This window comes from Elephantulus edwardii, unplaced genomic scaffold, assembly GCF_000299155.1.
Source record: "Elephantulus edwardii isolate Elephantulus edwardi_28Jun2011 unplaced genomic scaffold, EleEdw1.0 scaffold00193, whole genome shotgun sequence".
NCBI lineage: Eukaryota > Metazoa > Chordata > Mammalia > Macroscelidea > Macroscelididae > Elephantulus > Elephantulus edwardii.
In genome coordinates, this window is record NW_006399943.1 from 4,978,500 (window position 1) to 4,994,621 (window position 16,122).

At 53.4% G+C, this 16,122-nt stretch overlaps 1 protein-coding gene across 1 annotated transcript in view; it reads left to right on the top strand.

The window, feature by feature from the left end:
• The window catches only part of COL20A1 (collagen, type XX, alpha 1), a 37,181-nt gene extending 30,842 nt beyond the window's left edge, over nt 1-6,339 (top strand). The window contains exons 26-35 of the mRNA XM_006896946.1: nt 602-655; nt 2,225-2,278; nt 2,389-2,442; nt 2,650-2,703; nt 3,684-3,755; nt 4,066-4,101; nt 4,321-4,369; nt 4,480-4,638; nt 5,146-5,290; nt 6,207-6,339. Coding sequence (XP_006897008.1) covers nt 602-655; nt 2,225-2,278; nt 2,389-2,442; nt 2,650-2,703; nt 3,684-3,755; nt 4,066-4,101; nt 4,321-4,369; nt 4,480-4,638; nt 5,146-5,290; nt 6,207-6,339 — 810 coding nt within the window. The remainder of the gene's footprint in view (nt 1-601; nt 656-2,224; nt 2,279-2,388; nt 2,443-2,649; nt 2,704-3,683; nt 3,756-4,065; nt 4,102-4,320; nt 4,370-4,479; nt 4,639-5,145; nt 5,291-6,206) is intronic.
• The last annotated feature ends 9,783 nt before the right edge of the window (nt 6,340-16,122 follow it).

The window sequence follows — 16,122 nt, forward strand, 5'->3', positions numbered from 1 at the left end:
AGGTCCCCCACAATTGGCCATTAGCTCTGACCCTCCTGCTGCTCCTGTGTGCCTGCTGGCCTGTCCACCTCCACCTCTCAGCCCCATGAGGCTATAACCCAGCAGATCACTCCATTCATGCTCAGCTGGCCACCCTCCACTGAGAAAGGAACACTGCCTGCCCCCCAGCCCTGACCACCCCCGTCCTGGACACAGCTCAGATTATCTCTGTGATGAATGTTTGAATGGTGATCTGGGCTCAGGGGGCCTGCAGGAGGCCTGTGCTGGTGGTGGCCAGTGAGTGTGACATGACTTGTGATGCTCTCTGGGTGTTCATCTGGGCAGGTGCTGCAGGCCCTGAGCAAGCCCAGGGCAGCTCTCCAAGGTCCTGAAGCAGGAGCTAGGAGGGATCTGATTCTAGCCCTGCTTGGACCTGAGATCTGAGCTCCTGATCGTCCACTGGTAGAGGAGGAGGGCAGATAGATCCTTGCCCTGGAATCCCCTTCTCCCCAGCCAGCACCATGCACAGGAGCCAGGGCAAGGTGGGGGGGGGGTGTCCCAGGGCAGTGCAGTACTTGGGGTTCTCGGGGTGGGTCGTGGTCAGCCTGCTGTGTCTTCACAGGGACTTCCTGGGAGGAAGGGTGCTCCTGGAGAGCCAGGCTTCCCAGGGCCTCAGGTAAATGTTGGCCTCTCAGGGAGCCCTGGGTGGCTGGAGCTTGGGTCTTACTTTCAGGGGAGGACCTCTAGTATGTTCAGAAGAATGTTGGGAGTGAGAATGTGGGGAATGAGGATGACCACTTCTAAGCAGTGGTGTAGTCTCTGTTCCACATGAAGGAGGCCTAGCTACTGAGCATTTGGGGCTTCAGGGCAGGTCTGTGGAGGGGTGGAGGGGCAGTTTCTGCAGAGAGAGGAAGTCACGGACAGTGGTGACTGTCTCACTCCAGCTCTAGCTGTCTCTGGCCAGTGTTGTTTTAGACTATGCTTAATAGAAAAAAATAATCCAAAACAGCCACAAAGAGACACCAGGTAGGTGACACAGAGTGCAGAGACCCAGTGGGCACATCCATCCTGCCAGGCCCCACCCCCTCCTCCTGGTAAGGTGGCCTACGCTTCATCCCTAGGTCCCTTCTAGAATGTTCTCTGCACTCACAGGAGGCTCGCCTGCTTTCCCCTGCACTTGTTAACTTTACCCAAAGATGGCTCTCATAGCCTCCCTCATCCCCTAGGCTCGGCCTTCATGGATGTGGATGTGTGGCATGGAGGTGAAGGTGTGATGTGGAAGTGACGATGTGGCATAGAGGTGATGGTGTCATATGAAGGTGACTGTGGTGTGGAGGTGATGGTGTGATATGGAGGTAAAGGTGTGTCTTGGAGGTGATGGTGTGGCATGGATGTGACTGCTTTGTAGAGGTAAAGGTGTGGTGTGAAGGTAATGGTGTGATGTAGAGGTGAAGGTGTGGCATGGAGGTGATGGTTGGTGTGGAGGTGATGTTTGGCATGGAAGTGATGGTGTGGTGTGGAGATGATGGTGTGTTGCGGAGGTGAAGGTGTGGCATGGATATGACTGTGTGTAGAGGTGAAGGTGTGGTGTGGAGGTGATGGGATGGCGTGGAGGTGAAGGTGTGCATGGCTGTGACTGTGTGGTGTGGAAGTGAAGGCGTGGTATGAAGGTGATGGTGTGGTATGAAGGTGATGATGTGGTATGAAGGTGACGGTGTGGCATGGAGCTGACGGTGTGATGTGGAGATGAAGGTGTGGCCTGGTTGTGATAGAGTGATGTGGAAATGAAGGTATGATGTGGAAGTGATGGTGTGGTGTAGAGGTGATGATGTGATGTAGAGGTGATGGTATGATGCAGGGGTGATGGGGTGATGTGAAGGTGATGTTGCGGCATGGAGGTGATGGTGTGATGTGGAGGTGAAGGTGCAGTGTGGAGGTGGTGGGGTGACATAGAGGAGATGGGGTGGTGTGGAGGCAGAGGGTGGGATGCCACCATGAGGTGCAGGGACATGGAATGGCCTCTGTTGTCAAGGTTATGGCTTTCATCCTCCCCTCCACCTGTGCCTCTAGGGAGAGCCAGGACCACCTGGGCAGATGGGACCTGAGGGTCCTGGAGGCCAGCAGGGGTCACCAGGGACCCAGGGACGTACCATCCAGGGGCCTGTGGTAGGTGTCTGGCACATTCCTGGCCCCTTCCCACCTACTCATCTTTCTGGATGCCAAGTCCCCTTTCATCCCCCTGCAGGGGCCACCAGGGCTCAAAGGAGAAAAGGGGGACCGTGGACTCCCAGGTTCTCAGGTCAGGAGTGGGCACAGGGGTGGAAGGTGGTATTGCACTCAAGATAAGTGCTTCCTAGGGGGATGTTTAACCTTTGCCTTGGCCTGGCTGGCCACCTGTGTTCTGTTCAGGGCCCCCCCGGCCACCAGGGTACCCCTGGGAGATTCGGCCTCCAGGGACCAAAGGTACCAGTTTGACTGATCCAGAAGTTTCTGCAAGTGGCAGAGAAGTCTCCAGAGAGGCCTGGAGACCTGGGCGTGGCAAGAAGTGTGGGGAGGCTGATTATGGTCAGGACGAGTCACTCTACGGGGCTGGCCAGTGCAAGGTCCTGCCTAGATGACTTAGGATGGGTGCAGACCCCATCCTCACTGGTCAGCCTTCTTTGCCTGCAGGGAATGAGAGGACTGGAGGGGACAGCTGGCCTGCCCGGACCTCCTGGCCCCAGGGTAGGATGTTTCCACGTTTCCTGACCCACCATGCCCCAAGACTCACTGGTACTGGCCAAGGCTGGCTTCACTGCCCACACCACAGCCCAGCACCTCATGCACCCCAGCCATGCGTCCTGGGCTGGAACTTTCTGCCAGGCCTGAAGCACACTGTCACCCCGCAAGACCATGCACTATGACTCCATGTGGCAGAAGAGATTGAGATCTCAGTGTCCCCCAGCTGTGAAGCTGCCTGCTTTCCCCTCTCCCCCTGCCTCTGTGATGTTCTTCTGTTGCCTGTAACCCCAGGGAGTTGAGTGTGGAAAGGACATCAGAGAGCAGCCCTGGTGTGTCCCTGCTGAGAGAGGCTGGGTGCTACTGCTGCTGCACTTGCTGCAGGAGCACTTGGACTCCTGGTTCTGGGGTCTGGGGGTTTGACGTTCTGAGAATTTGGGGTCTGGGGTCTAGGTGTCAGAGAACCTGGGGTCTGGAGTCTGGGGTCCTGGGAATACTGGGTTATGGGGTCTGGGCTCCAGGGCCCTGGGCAGCTAGGACTTCTGGGACTGAAGTTCTGATCTGAGGGTCTGAGAGTTGGGGGTATTAGAGTCTGATGGACTGGGGTTTTAGGTCTGAGGGCCTGGGGATATGTGACTCTAGGGGTATGAGAGTCTGAGGACCCTGGGTATTGGGGTATTGGGGTCTGGGAGTCTAGGAATCTGGGGTCTGTGACTCTGAGGGTCCTGGGAGTATTGGTATATGGGTTGTGAGGGGCTGGGGACTGGGGAACAGAAGTTAGGATTTGAGCACAAGCTGCTGAAGTGGACAGGCAACTGAGTGCAGCAAGTGCTTCCCTGGAGAGGTAGAAGGCATGCTTAAGTTGGCCGGGGTTATAGGCCACAGGCTGAGAAAGAGACTCGGTGGCTAAAGTTGTGTGTGGGTAGTAACCAGTGGGATTCAGGGACTGGGTGAGATGCTGAAGCTCTGGTTCTACTTCTCTGCAGGGATTCCAGGGCCTGGCAGGTGCCCGGGGGGCCAGTGGGGAGCAAGGACCCCCTGGGGCTGTGGGACCCACGGTAAGCCTCATCTCCCCACTGACACCCTTTGCTCTGGGGCCCAGGCACAGAGGCCCAGCTGGACGCTTTGACTAACCTCTCACCCAAAGCTGGGCCACAGGCAGGGCTATTTTCCTGTGGCCCACAGCTTTGGTCTCCCCAAAACTCAGGGCTCCCCTGCCGCTGCCCATCCAGGAATGCTGGATAAAGACCTGGGGCAGTGCCACCAGTCTTGGTGTCCCCTCTCCCCAGAAGAGACTAGTTAGCTGGGAACTAATGCTGGGGACCCACTTTGTGCTTACCTGCCCTTCCCAATTTGCCTCCACACCAGGGGCTGCCAGGGCCGAAAGGGGAGCGAGGGGAGAAGGTAAGGTGGGGGCTCTTGGGTCCTGGTCATGGTAAGGGAAATGCAGCCCACCTCACACACCACTCTGCAGAGCTGGCACCCTTCTGGCCTTCTCCTTCACACACGTGTTCTCTCCTGAGCACTCTCACGTGGGCATTCTCTCTACAGTATCTCCTCACCTGTCCCCTCACTCGTCCCCCTCCTTGTCCTCCCCACGTCCTCCACACTTTTGCCCCACAGGGTGAGCCTCAGTCCCTCGCCACCATCTACCAGCTGGTCAGCCAGGCCTGCGAGTCGGCCATTCAGAGTGAGTGTCCAGCCTGTCCCCGCTGCTGCCCTTCCCCATCCCCGTCCTCCTGCTGGGAGGGTCCTCACCCCACTGACCACTTCCTCCTGCAGCTCACATGCTCCAGTTCAACGCCTTCCTCCATAAGAATGCCAGGCCCCCGATGCCCATCTCTGAAGGCCAGGTGAGGCCGGGGGTGCCCAGGCCCCTCAGTGCACACAGCCAGTCCTGGTTCCCTAAAGAGGGAGCCCGTGATCACCCTGAGGACAGAGGTACAGCCCCCTGGGGAGATGAGTGTGCGTGCTGAGCGCTAAGACCGGTAGGGACAAGTGTGCCTTCTGGAGGCCCAGGGCGGGTGAGGTGGGTCCTCTGAGCCTGTGAAGGGGGCTGTCATGCAGAAGAATGGAGAGTGAGGGCTGCTGAGCACCTTGGGCCTCCCTGTCCTCGCTACCCTCCCAGTAGTCTGCACCGCCCAGGCCGTGTTTCTTCCTGTCCATCTGACAACCAGAGTGGTCACTGCCATGCTCATAGGTCAGGCTGAGATGTGCAGAACATAATGGCCCAGGGCTTCAGGGATGGTGGGGGGCCAGTAGGTGGGGTCCCCCTCTGTCAGGTGGCCCTGCACCCCAGCATCTGTCCTGTAGACATCTCAGGGAGGTGGGGGCTACTGAGGACCCCACAGTGGCCTTGCCTAACCCTCTCAGGGTTGCTCCATAGCCAAGCCACTGTCCTCAAACTGAGAATGTGTCCTGAGTCAAGACAGATTCTCCATCCTGCAGCCCCTCATCCAGAGGAGGTTGGAGGGTATCCTGACACATCCTTCCCCGTCAGTCACCCCTCAGCAGCACCCACCGCAGAGCAGGGGCCAAAGTACCCTCACCCCGGCTTCCAGCCCCACCCACTGCCCCCACCCAAGGAGGGCCAGTAAAGGGGCAGCTACCCTCCCCTCTGGCCCAAGTAAGTAGAGCCCAGAACCCCTGCCCTTGTAGTTTGGGTCTCCATAGCCCACAGGTGCTGCCCCTTTCTCCAGATGAGCCTGGACCCCTCTGCCCCATAGACAGCCCATCTCTTGGATGCTGGGGGAAGACAGGTTCATGTCTCTGAGGCACTGAGGGCCAGTGGGGGCCTCTCCTGGGACTGGGGACTGAGGTGACACACTGTGGTTGTCTGCAGCAGCAGTTGTCAGAAGTGGAATGCAGAGGCCAATGGAGCCAGATTAGAGCCCAGTGGGGTGTCTGGTGGGAGCAGGTTGGGCCGAGAGGCTGTGACCCAGAGGCTAACTATGTATGGGGTGTGTCTGGGGCTGCCAAGGAGGTCAGATGCAATCCAGGCCCAAGGAACATTCATTCAGGTCTGCTCTGCCTGACTGGGGAGATAGTCAGGGGGCCGTTCAGGGTGGACTGTGACCTCACAACCCTGGGTTATAGTCAGGTTGGGGTACAGAGCTGGACTGGGGGTCCCACAACCTTGGGGGACAGTAAGATGGGGGCACAGTGTGGGGCTGGGTTCCTATAATTGTAGGCTCTGGTTAGGTGGGGGCACAGGGTGGGGCTGAGGTCCTACAACTCTGGGTTATAATCAGGTGGTAGTACAGGGTAGGGCTGAGGTCCCATAGCCCTGCGTTATAGTCAGGTGGGGTGTGGGACGGGCTGGGGTCCCAAAACCTTGGGGCACAGTCAGGTGGGGATACAGGGTGGGGCTGGGGTCCCACAGCCTTAGGTTGTAGTCAGGTAGGGGTTGCAGGGTGGGGTTGGATCCCATGCCCCTAGGTTGCAGTAAGATGAGGGTCCAAGCGAGGCTTGGGGGCCACATCTTCCTCACTTATCTCCTTTCCCCCCAGGAGAGCCCCCATGCTGCTCCTTCTGACCACGCGGCACGCTCCTTCGATGGAGTCCCTGGATACTGACCACCCGCACTGGGGTTTAGAGGAGGCGAGCTGCCAGTGGAAGGAGGAGGGGAAGGGGTCCAGATGAACCTGCAGAAACCCCTCCCCTGAGCTGGCCCCATAAACTCAGCTGACCTGGCTGTGAAGAGTTTGGTCATTTGGGGCAGGAAAGGGTGGGGCTCTGTCCCTGTCATTGTGAATTCTTCTGTCGCTCTGGCTCCCTGAGAGAGGCATTTACCTTCAGCTTCTTGTGGCTTTGGGGCCCTGAACTACCCTATTTTCGCATGGCCCACTTGGCCCCCACCTGGTCCTGGACGTGATAGAGGGGTGCAGTCCCCAGAAGTGGCACCATTTCTGAGACTATGACATGAGGCACCCCACCCATAAGCCTGCCTTCCATATCCTAGGTTCCTTAGTCCTTATCCCCCATCCTTTAGTCCCAGCCCTGAGCCCCCAAGGGGAGGGGTCAAGAGGGAGTGCAGGGTGGGACTGGGATCCCTTGAGGGTCCAGAATACTTTGGTCCCTTGACTCCCCAGTCCCTAGCCCTATGGGTCCCCACTCAATCTCCCAGACCCTACACCTCCCCATCCAGAGCCTCTGACTCCACCACCTGCCCCCTGCTGGCCTTCCCAGTTCTCCTGATCTTGCATAGGTGGACAGCGTCCTGTGTCCCTCCTGCATCACAACACCAGATCACCTCAGACATCACAGGAGTGACAGCTTTCAGGCACAAGGCTTCCACTGACCTGGCAGAGAGGACAACCAGGTCTTACCAGGTTTTAGGAGATGCCCCTGCTGGGCTAGGGCTGCTGCAGGTGGGAAGATGCTGTGGAAAGTGCTGGTTCTGTCTGAGGAGGAGCATGAAGAAGCCTCAGGGGCTCTGAATCAGCAGAAGCTGGCTCCCTGCTCTGTTAATTCCAGCCTGCCTGCAAACAGCCTCCGCCTGAGAGGACCCACCAGCTCCCTGCTCTGCAGTGGGGTCAGAGGCCACTCATGTAACCCTCCCCTGAGTCCCATGTTCACCTCTGCTGCCCCATGACCCCTAGATTTCCAGGTGGAATCCTGGCATTCTGACACAGTCTAGCCACAGCTCCCAGTTTCAGGAGTTCTCACAACTCTTGAGAAGTTGGAAGGGTCTCAGCCTTTCAGCCACTCACCAAATACAGCCTGGGTCCTGCCACTTCCCTTCTCATGCTCCACCACACCCCTGACAGCCTAAGACTCACTCCCTTGGGCTTCTCGGGCACTCTAACCATGGCCAGAGCAAAAAGCTCGGGCATACCATTCAGACTAGGACTCTGTCAAGATCTGGCACGCCTGGCTTTCCACCACAACATGAAGACCCTTTCCACTGCCCACAGGCTCCCTGGGCCACCCCACAAACCCTCACAACAGACTCCTGGCCACCCGCCCCACAGGGCCTTTAAACGCTGTGTCTCCCGCCTGGTGGCCCTTTCTGTAGTTGTGTTTGTAGCTGAAGCTGGCCTCATCCAAGGTTCATCACCATCGCCAGCACTTGTCACATGGCTGTGTCCTCCATCATGGCATAGACAAGTCCTTTCTGCCCTGGCTCCATTGCATTACCTACACTGAAGGCAGTGCCTGGCCTAGAGGGGCTCAGACCTTTTGTCCAGGTGAGCGTCCCTCTCATGGCCAGTCCACATCTGATTCCTTGCCCAAGTCATTGCTTCCATTCATTGGCCCTGTATATTCTCTGTCAGGGAGCAAGGCTGCTCTCAGTGTGGGCTCCTGAGGCTGCTACGCTCCTGGCTCTCCATCTGGAGTTCAGACCTGCCCATCTTCCTTGGTGGTCCCTGGTGGTCATTAGTGAAGGGCTAAACTGCTCATGGCAGGAGACTTAACAGTCCCTCTTTGCCTGGGCACCTGTGGGAGGTATTAGGCAGTTCCATTTTTGTTCTTGACCAAGTATTTGATAATTACCTGATTATTAGATTTCCACTTAAATAGCCAGGTTCAAAAGCAGAAAGGGGTCACTAATGAAGAGGTGACCCATATCATTGTGGAGGAAAAGTGTTAAAAAGGAACAAAGAGAGACCTAGATGTGTGTGTGTGTGTGAGAGAGAGAGAGAGAGAGAAACCCAATCCTCCTAGACAATAAGCTTGCAAACCCCCTACTTGGCCTTGACTATGTGAGACACAGAGCAACCTCATGAAGAAAAATCAGTCCACAGTCACAGAGGGCAACTAGCTCATCTGTTCCAGAAAAGGATCAACCCAGGAGACAAAACAGAGATTTAAACGACACAATTAGCAAGACACAAGGGAGATCTCTATACCCGGTAGAGGACACCTTCTCTTCATACTCCTGTGAATGAGTCAGACACAAATGCTCACAGTGGATTGGAAAGTGCCTTTCTAAGCATGAGACAATGAAATGAAAAAGCAGACAAGAACTTTAGAACAAATGAACACCTAAATAAATCCTATATTTCAGAAGTCACAGGCAATATTAAGACATACTTTTACTTAATGAGCAACCAAACTACAACATGGCAAAAACAGAGAGGTGCAGCTAAAGCAGCATTTAAGATCAAAGTCATAGCCTTAACTATAGATATTAAAGATGACAGACATTGAGAACAACGGCCTAAGCTTACTGCTGTGTCCTCCAGGAAAGATGATCAGGTCTTTGTGCTGGAGCTGAGCTGGCCTCAGATTATGTGGGCCAGTGTCATAGCTTGACTGGACCAATTGTTTCTCCAGTTTCCTTTTGGCCAGTCCTGAGGTTCAGTGGTTCTAGCTGAATTAGAAGGGATGCCCTTGAGCAGTGTAGCAGGTACTTCTGAGGAGCTTTGTTGGGGGAAGAGAGGACTGAAATAAAATCTTAGAGCCACATGGTGCCCAGTGTTTTCCAAGAACTTCCTTCCTGGCGGGGGGCTCCAGTGCAACATGGGGAAGGCATACTGAACAGTCTACATCATGCCAAGAACTTGTATGTTCTCTGGTTCTTTAATTTAAAAAAAATCATATCTTCAAAGGAGGGTCACTAATAACATGAGATAAGAGTTCACAAGCACAAGGGAAGACCAATTGGAAATTCTAGGTGTGAAGAACATAAAAAAAAAAAAAAAGAAACCAATGCCACAAGATGAGGGGAAGGGAAGGCAGGTAAGAACATCAGAGCTATGCTGTCAGGTCTGCAATCTCCAAGGAGAGTCCAGAAAACAGAAGAATTCAGTGTTCAGACTACGTGGTGAGGAACCCTGGTGGCAAAGTTAAGTGGTTCTAATCCAGTAGATGTTCTATGAGAGGAATATGAGACAGCCTGCCTCTGTAAATATTAATAGCCTTGGAGGCCATATGGGACACTTCTGCTCTGTCCTCTGGGGTCACTGTGAGTCCACATTGACTGAGTGGTAGTAGGATGTCCACATAATAAGGGCTCCAACAGGAAAGACAGTAATCAAGTGTTACTAGTTGCTGTTTTGTCTGTGTATTTACGGAGCAGAATATCAGTCCTTTTTTCAGAGTCACTGGGCGGGTTAGAACTGCCAACCATTTGATTAGCAGCCAAGAGTATATCTATCAAGTCACTAGGGTAGGTGATGACTTACCTACTAATCAATTAAGTCATTAGGGTAGGTGATGATTTAACTACTAATCACTTATCAACTACCTCATTATCTAAAATTTAACATTTAGGGCAACTTTGAAATAATTTTCGAGTGGCCCAAGACCCATGCAGGAGCTCAGTGGTACACTAAGGCCCGGATAGCCACTCAGCTGTTGGAGAGAGGGGTACAGGACACCTCCTGTTCATCTACAATGTTTCATACAGCCAAGATGGTCTGGGGGGAGAAGTCAAAGGTGGACAGAGGGAGACTGGGGGCGGGTCTTAAGGTGTTTGGGAGCTTGGTGGGAGGATACACAAAGGGAAAAGAGGTAAAATGGCCACGTGGGGCTGCAGGCTGGGACAGATGGAGGATGAGTTGGGTCCCTACCCAGGGTGGGCAGCAGGAAGCAGCCAGCAACACACAGCCACTATCATTCCTTAACCCCCACAGGCTCTGTGGTGGTGGGAAGGCAAGGTGGGGAGAGGGCTGCACCTCACACATCCCAAAATATACTAGGGGGGCACTTGTTGTGTGGTGAGCCCCTGGAGTGGAGGAACACTGAGATTGAAGATGAAGTGTGACTCCTGGTCTAAAATAATACCAATCCCTCATAATGACTTTGCCTTGGGGACCTAGCTGGCCAGTAAGTGAGGACTGCATGGTGTGGACTTGAATGTACACTTTGAATACCAGATGCTGTAGGTTGAACTGTGTCCCCTCAACATACATGTTACCTTGGCTGCCCACAGTGTCTAGTATTGTGTGGTTGTCCTCCTTTTTTCGGTCGGATATAATTGTCCTGTCTATTGATCGTGTTTGGATTGTGGTGAATTGTACCAAACATCCCAGGAACTCCCAGAAGAACCAACAAGCCTGACTTGGAGGAAGTGCAGCCAGGGTGCTCCTGTGAAGGCAAGGGGGTCAAGCTTCATTGCGCACACCTGGGCTTGTTGTCAGGGGGCTGGAAAAAGACAGCGTGCTGGAGTAGACAGTCATAGAAGGAGAGGAAGACCTTTGAAAAGATAGACTAACAGAGTGACTGTAACCATGGATTTGAGTGTGATGGAGACTGAAGGGGGTGGGGATAGGGCAAAGGTCAGAGCTGTGTTCAAAGGGTCATGTTGAATCATGGCCAAATTAAAGCACCCGACACTGCCACCAGCAGCATGCCTTGTAATTTGTAATCTCCGCCTGTGATTAGTGAGGTAGGACTAGGGCACGATAACACCCTTCCTCTGGTCTGAATCCCAGGTAACAGGTGTTCCCTAAGGAGTGGTGTGCATCATCTTTTCTCTTTCAAGAGAAGCCGAGAAGCTGGGATTTCCTACCAAGCACTGGGAGCAGAGCTTTGGGTCCAGGGTCCCTGTGTGGAGAACCTCCTAGGGGTGGCTGACACTGATGTCAAGTTACCCGGAGATCCCTAAGGAATGCTGGGCCCACAATCAGCAGAGAGGAAGACTTCCTCTAGGGCCAGTATGCCACACCCAGACTTCTAGGTGCCTCCATAGTGAGAGGAGAAATCTGTGTCCAAGCCACTCCTTTGTGGTAGTTCAACAGACCTAGAGAGAAAGACAGCAGGCAGACTTGACTTGTGGAGAGCCAGAGTTGGAAGTTTAGACATTATGGGCCAGAGGTCAACTCTGCCTCTGTGGCAAAAGGTTGCTGTGGACAAAGCAGGGGTGGGGAGGAAGCACGACTATGGGCGCAATCTCTGCATGTCACAGGCTGGGCTGCCGCTGCCCCAGGCTCTGGATGTGCAGAGAACCAGCCCCCAGCCCTTTGTGGTGCGGTGTGCAAACATGTACGGCAGCTTGTTACCACCCTGACCGTTCTCCACCCTGCGGCCCCGCACGCCCACTGTTTGACCTCTGGGAGATGAGAGCGTGTGCCACTCAGACTGAACAGCTCAGTTCTGGCAGCTGATTCACAACCACTGAGAATGGGGAGCAGCTCGAAGTCCATCAGCAGGTGGCCGGTGAGCAAATGGCATTCTGGTTTATTCAAAGGAACACAAATCAGCAGTAAAAGAAGGAAGGATGCTGCTCCCAGACACAGAGGGGTCCAGTTGCACCCCACGAGGTAAACAAAGTCAGATGCATGCAGACTGGAGATCACACCTGAGCCCAGTCTCTGGGTAGCAGGTGCTGAGGTGGTCATGGGAGCCATGAGGTGGGCGTGGGAACACACAGGAGGGGCGGGAGGTGGCTCTCTGAGTGAAGTCCCGACTGTGTGACCCTGTTTGGAACTAGGGGCTCTTTTGTTGTATGAACAAAGTCACATGAGGTGGGCCCTACCCTTAGAGTTGTAAAATGAGAATAGGTGCATGCACTGTCCATCCCAAGCAGAAGCCACTGAGCAGAGGAGGGAGGGATGGACATTGGCCAGAGTTCCAATTCCAGTCTCCAGGACTGGGGGTGAGACATGCTGTGCCGTCCAGAGCAGGGGCTCTGCCATGGTGGCCCCCGGGCAGTGCAGACAGCTGGAGTCTGGCTCCTGGACGTCTGCACTAACAAGCTTCAGAGGCTCGTGGAATGGCTTGGACTTTGCGTGCTGCTGTGTGCATGTTCTGGCAGGAATGTGCTCGAGACAAGCTCAGCTCCTCGGCTGTGGTGGAATACCAGCCACTTCTCTCATGTTTTTAATTTTTTTTTAATTTTCTGACTTAATTTTGAATCTCAAAATGTGCCCTGTTCATAGACAGGAAGACTCAATATTGTTAAAATGACAATCTTACCCAAAGCAATCTATATTTTCAACATAATCCCCGTACAGATACCAAATTCAGTTTTCAAGGAGTTCAAAAGGGAAATTGTCAAGTTTATTTGGAAAGGAAAGAGACCCTGGAAAAGTAAAGCACTTCTGAAAAACAAAAATGAAGTGGGAGCCATTGCACTCCCTGACCTCAAAACCTACTACATAGAGTTGGTAACCAAGATAGCATGGGACTGTTACAATGACAGGTACATAGAACCTCTCGCTCTATGGTCAACTGGTATTTGACAAGGAAATAAAACCTATTAAATGAGAGAGTGACAACCTCTTCAATAAATATGCTGGCAAAACTGGTCTGCTACATGCAGAAAGTTGAAACAGTATCCACATCTCACACTACACACAAAATCCAACTCAAGGTTGATCAGAGAGACCTGGGAGTAAAGCCCAAAACCATAAAGTTGCTAAGAGACAAACTGGGACCAAGTTTAGAATGCCTAGTTTACGGTATAGAGACTGCTAAATACAGACAGAAACACACAATCTGAAGAGGATAAAACTGATGAAAAGGACCATCTAAATATTAAATCTCTGTGCTCATCAAAAGCTTTTTCCAGATCCTTTCTGGTTCATACGCATGATGATTGGGAGTTCATACTTCTGTACGACATGTGCCGCCTACTAAACCTGGTACGACATGGGACACTACCCATCTGACATGAAAGGAAAAAAAAATGAAAATTTTTTTAAAAAAGCTTTTTCCAACAGCCTGAAAAAAAAACCCTACCACCTGGGAGCAAACATTTGGCAATAGCATCTCAGACAAGGGTCTCCTAACAAAAGTTTACAGAAAACTCCTGGGCTTCCAGAAGAAAAAGACTGAAAACCCAGTTACAAAATGGGCAAAAGACATGGAAAAACTTTTCAGAGGAAGACATTTAGCTAGCCAACAGGCACATAAAGAAATGCTCCAAATCACTGGCAATAAGAGAGATGTAGATTAAAACCACAATGAGATACCATTTCACCCCAGTAGCAGTGGCAAAGTATAGTAGGTTAGCAAGCAATAAATGTTGGGAGAGGATGTGAAGAGGTGGGAACTCTCATACACTGTTGGTGGGATTATAAATGGTACAATACTCTGGAAGATAGTTGGGCCTTTCCTCTAAAAGTTGAACATAGAAACTCCTATGACCCAGCTTATTCTCTTACTAGGAATATACACCAGGGAAATGAGAACTGAGGCACAAATGGAGATCTGTACATCAATGTTAGCAGTGTTATTCAACATCACAAGAACACGGAAACAGCCCAAATGTGAAACCACAACTGAATGGACTGAGAAATTCTGATACATCCATGTAATGGAATACTATGCAGCACTCAAGAACAACAATTTTGAAAAATACTACATAACTTGGGAGACGGGAGAGCATTAGATTGAGTTAACTAAGGTTCCTAAGGACAAATACTGCATAAGACCATTATTGTAAAAATAGAAGAATAACTAGTAAAACATGTACGGAAACTCAAGGGGGGATGGTGGGGGCAGAGCGGTGAGGATTGGTAGGGCAAAACCACAGGGTTGCAGAGTTTGGTGGGTGGAGGGAGGCAGGGAAGTAAATGGGAATGATCAGGTGAAAAGACAGTATTGATGGGCATTGTATGAAACACAATATGAATGAGGAATAGTGTGAAACACAATGTACATGAACTTTGCAAGCAAACCAATAAAAAAAGAAAAGCAATGGAAGAGGGAGGTGTCTCACCCTCAGGGGAGCAGCTGGTGGGAGGCAGCCCTGGCTGGAGTGGCCTCTGACCCAGAAAAGCACAACCACAGCTGCATCCCTCCCAGCAGCTGCCAGCACATCTGGCCACTGCGTCTGGTTCTGTACCTCAGATCGAGGGACTTACCTCTGCATCCTGAGTCCCCTCCCTCCTCCAAGGCCGGTGGCTTCAGCTGTGTTGCATAGTCCTGAGGGTGAATTCAACCTGCCCAGCCCTCCCTGAACACCCAGAAGCGCCAGACAAGGGATGTCCCCAGGGAGCCAGAGCAGATCAAGGCTCAGCTGGGAGAATCTGCTGCGCCTGGGGGACACTGGGCTGATGGGGTGGGGTGGGAGGGAGAGGTCAGAAGATGCTGCACTGGGAGTGTTGTGCCCAGATGGATGACGCAGATGCTGGACTCAGAGGATGTGGGGATGCTGGTTAGGGGTTGCTGAGTTCGGGGGATGAGGGGATGCTGGGTTAAGGCCTGCTGGGTACATGGAATGGGTGAAGCAGGTGCTGGAGAAGGGGGCACTGGACCCAGAGGGTAAGGGGAATATTGGGTTAGGGGGCTTGGAGTCTAGGTATGGAATGAGGAGGTACTAGGTTAAGGCGTGCTAAGTCCAGGGAATGGGATGAAGGGGTACTAGATTAGGGGGAGCTGGGTCCAGGGGATGGCATGAAGGAGTACGAGGTTAGGGGTAACTGGGTTTAGGAGATGGAGTGGTAGGTGCTGGATTAGAGGGTGCTGGGCACAGTAGATGGGATGAAATGCTACTGGGCTGGGAGGCCACTGAGTTTGGAGTATATTGAGTGGTGCTGGATTATAGTGACTTGTCCAGGAGACGGAGCAAGCCATGCACTAGGCTGGCATGTTGATCAGCTCCTACTGTCCCTACCCCTTTTTAGCACTTAGAGACTGAGAGGGAGGAATGGTCTTGGGTGTGAGGGGCCAGGTCCACGCAAGTGAGTGGCAAGGGTGAGGGACTCGTGTTCACAGGGTGAGAGATCCACGTCTACCCGGGTGAGGGACTCATGTTCACAGGTCCTCACCATGGTCCCCTCGGCCTCTGCAGCGCAGCCTGGGTGCTGTGACGTTGACCTGGAGGGTGTTCTGTGGCCCTGTAACTATGGAGAATGGGCTAGGAGCTCCTGAGCCCCGGACACCTCCACCCCCTCATGTTCCCTAGGACTCTGCCCTTCCTGCACCCTCTGCCCTGGGGCTGCAGCTTTGGACGGCTGCTCTCACTCCGGATGGGTCCTCTGGTCATACCACGGTCGGAGGTGGGGCAGCCCCCAGCCCCTTGCCTGCTTGAGGCCCAGTTCGCTTGATTGCAGAGTGAGCGACACAGGGCCGTGGTGTCCAGGTGGGAGTCTCTACTCCAAGGTCCTTCAGCTGTTCCTGTGTAGGTGGAGTTGGGGTCCCAAGGTCCTGAAAAATGCCTGCTGCCGACCCCACTCCACCCTGTCACCCTGCAGCATGCTGTCGGGGACGCCTTTCTACCACAGATCCAGCCACAAAGTTCTTCTTCAGGCCCCTGGGCACAGCTGAGCTTTGATTAACTTACCCTAAACAAGCACATGCCCCTCGCTCAGCTTCACCCACCTACAGGTTTGAAGGGGACCAGGGTGGGAGGTGGAGAGTATGATCAGATCCCTCCTCGACTGAGTGATGAGGTCACATAGGGTGAGGAGGGAGCAGCCAGGCCTCCTGGACCCTGTCTGACCAGGTCCACTGAGAGGCTTGGAGGAGCCGGTCCAGTCTTCAAGGTAGGAGGCCACAGTCACCATGATCTGGACAAGCTTTAATGGGACT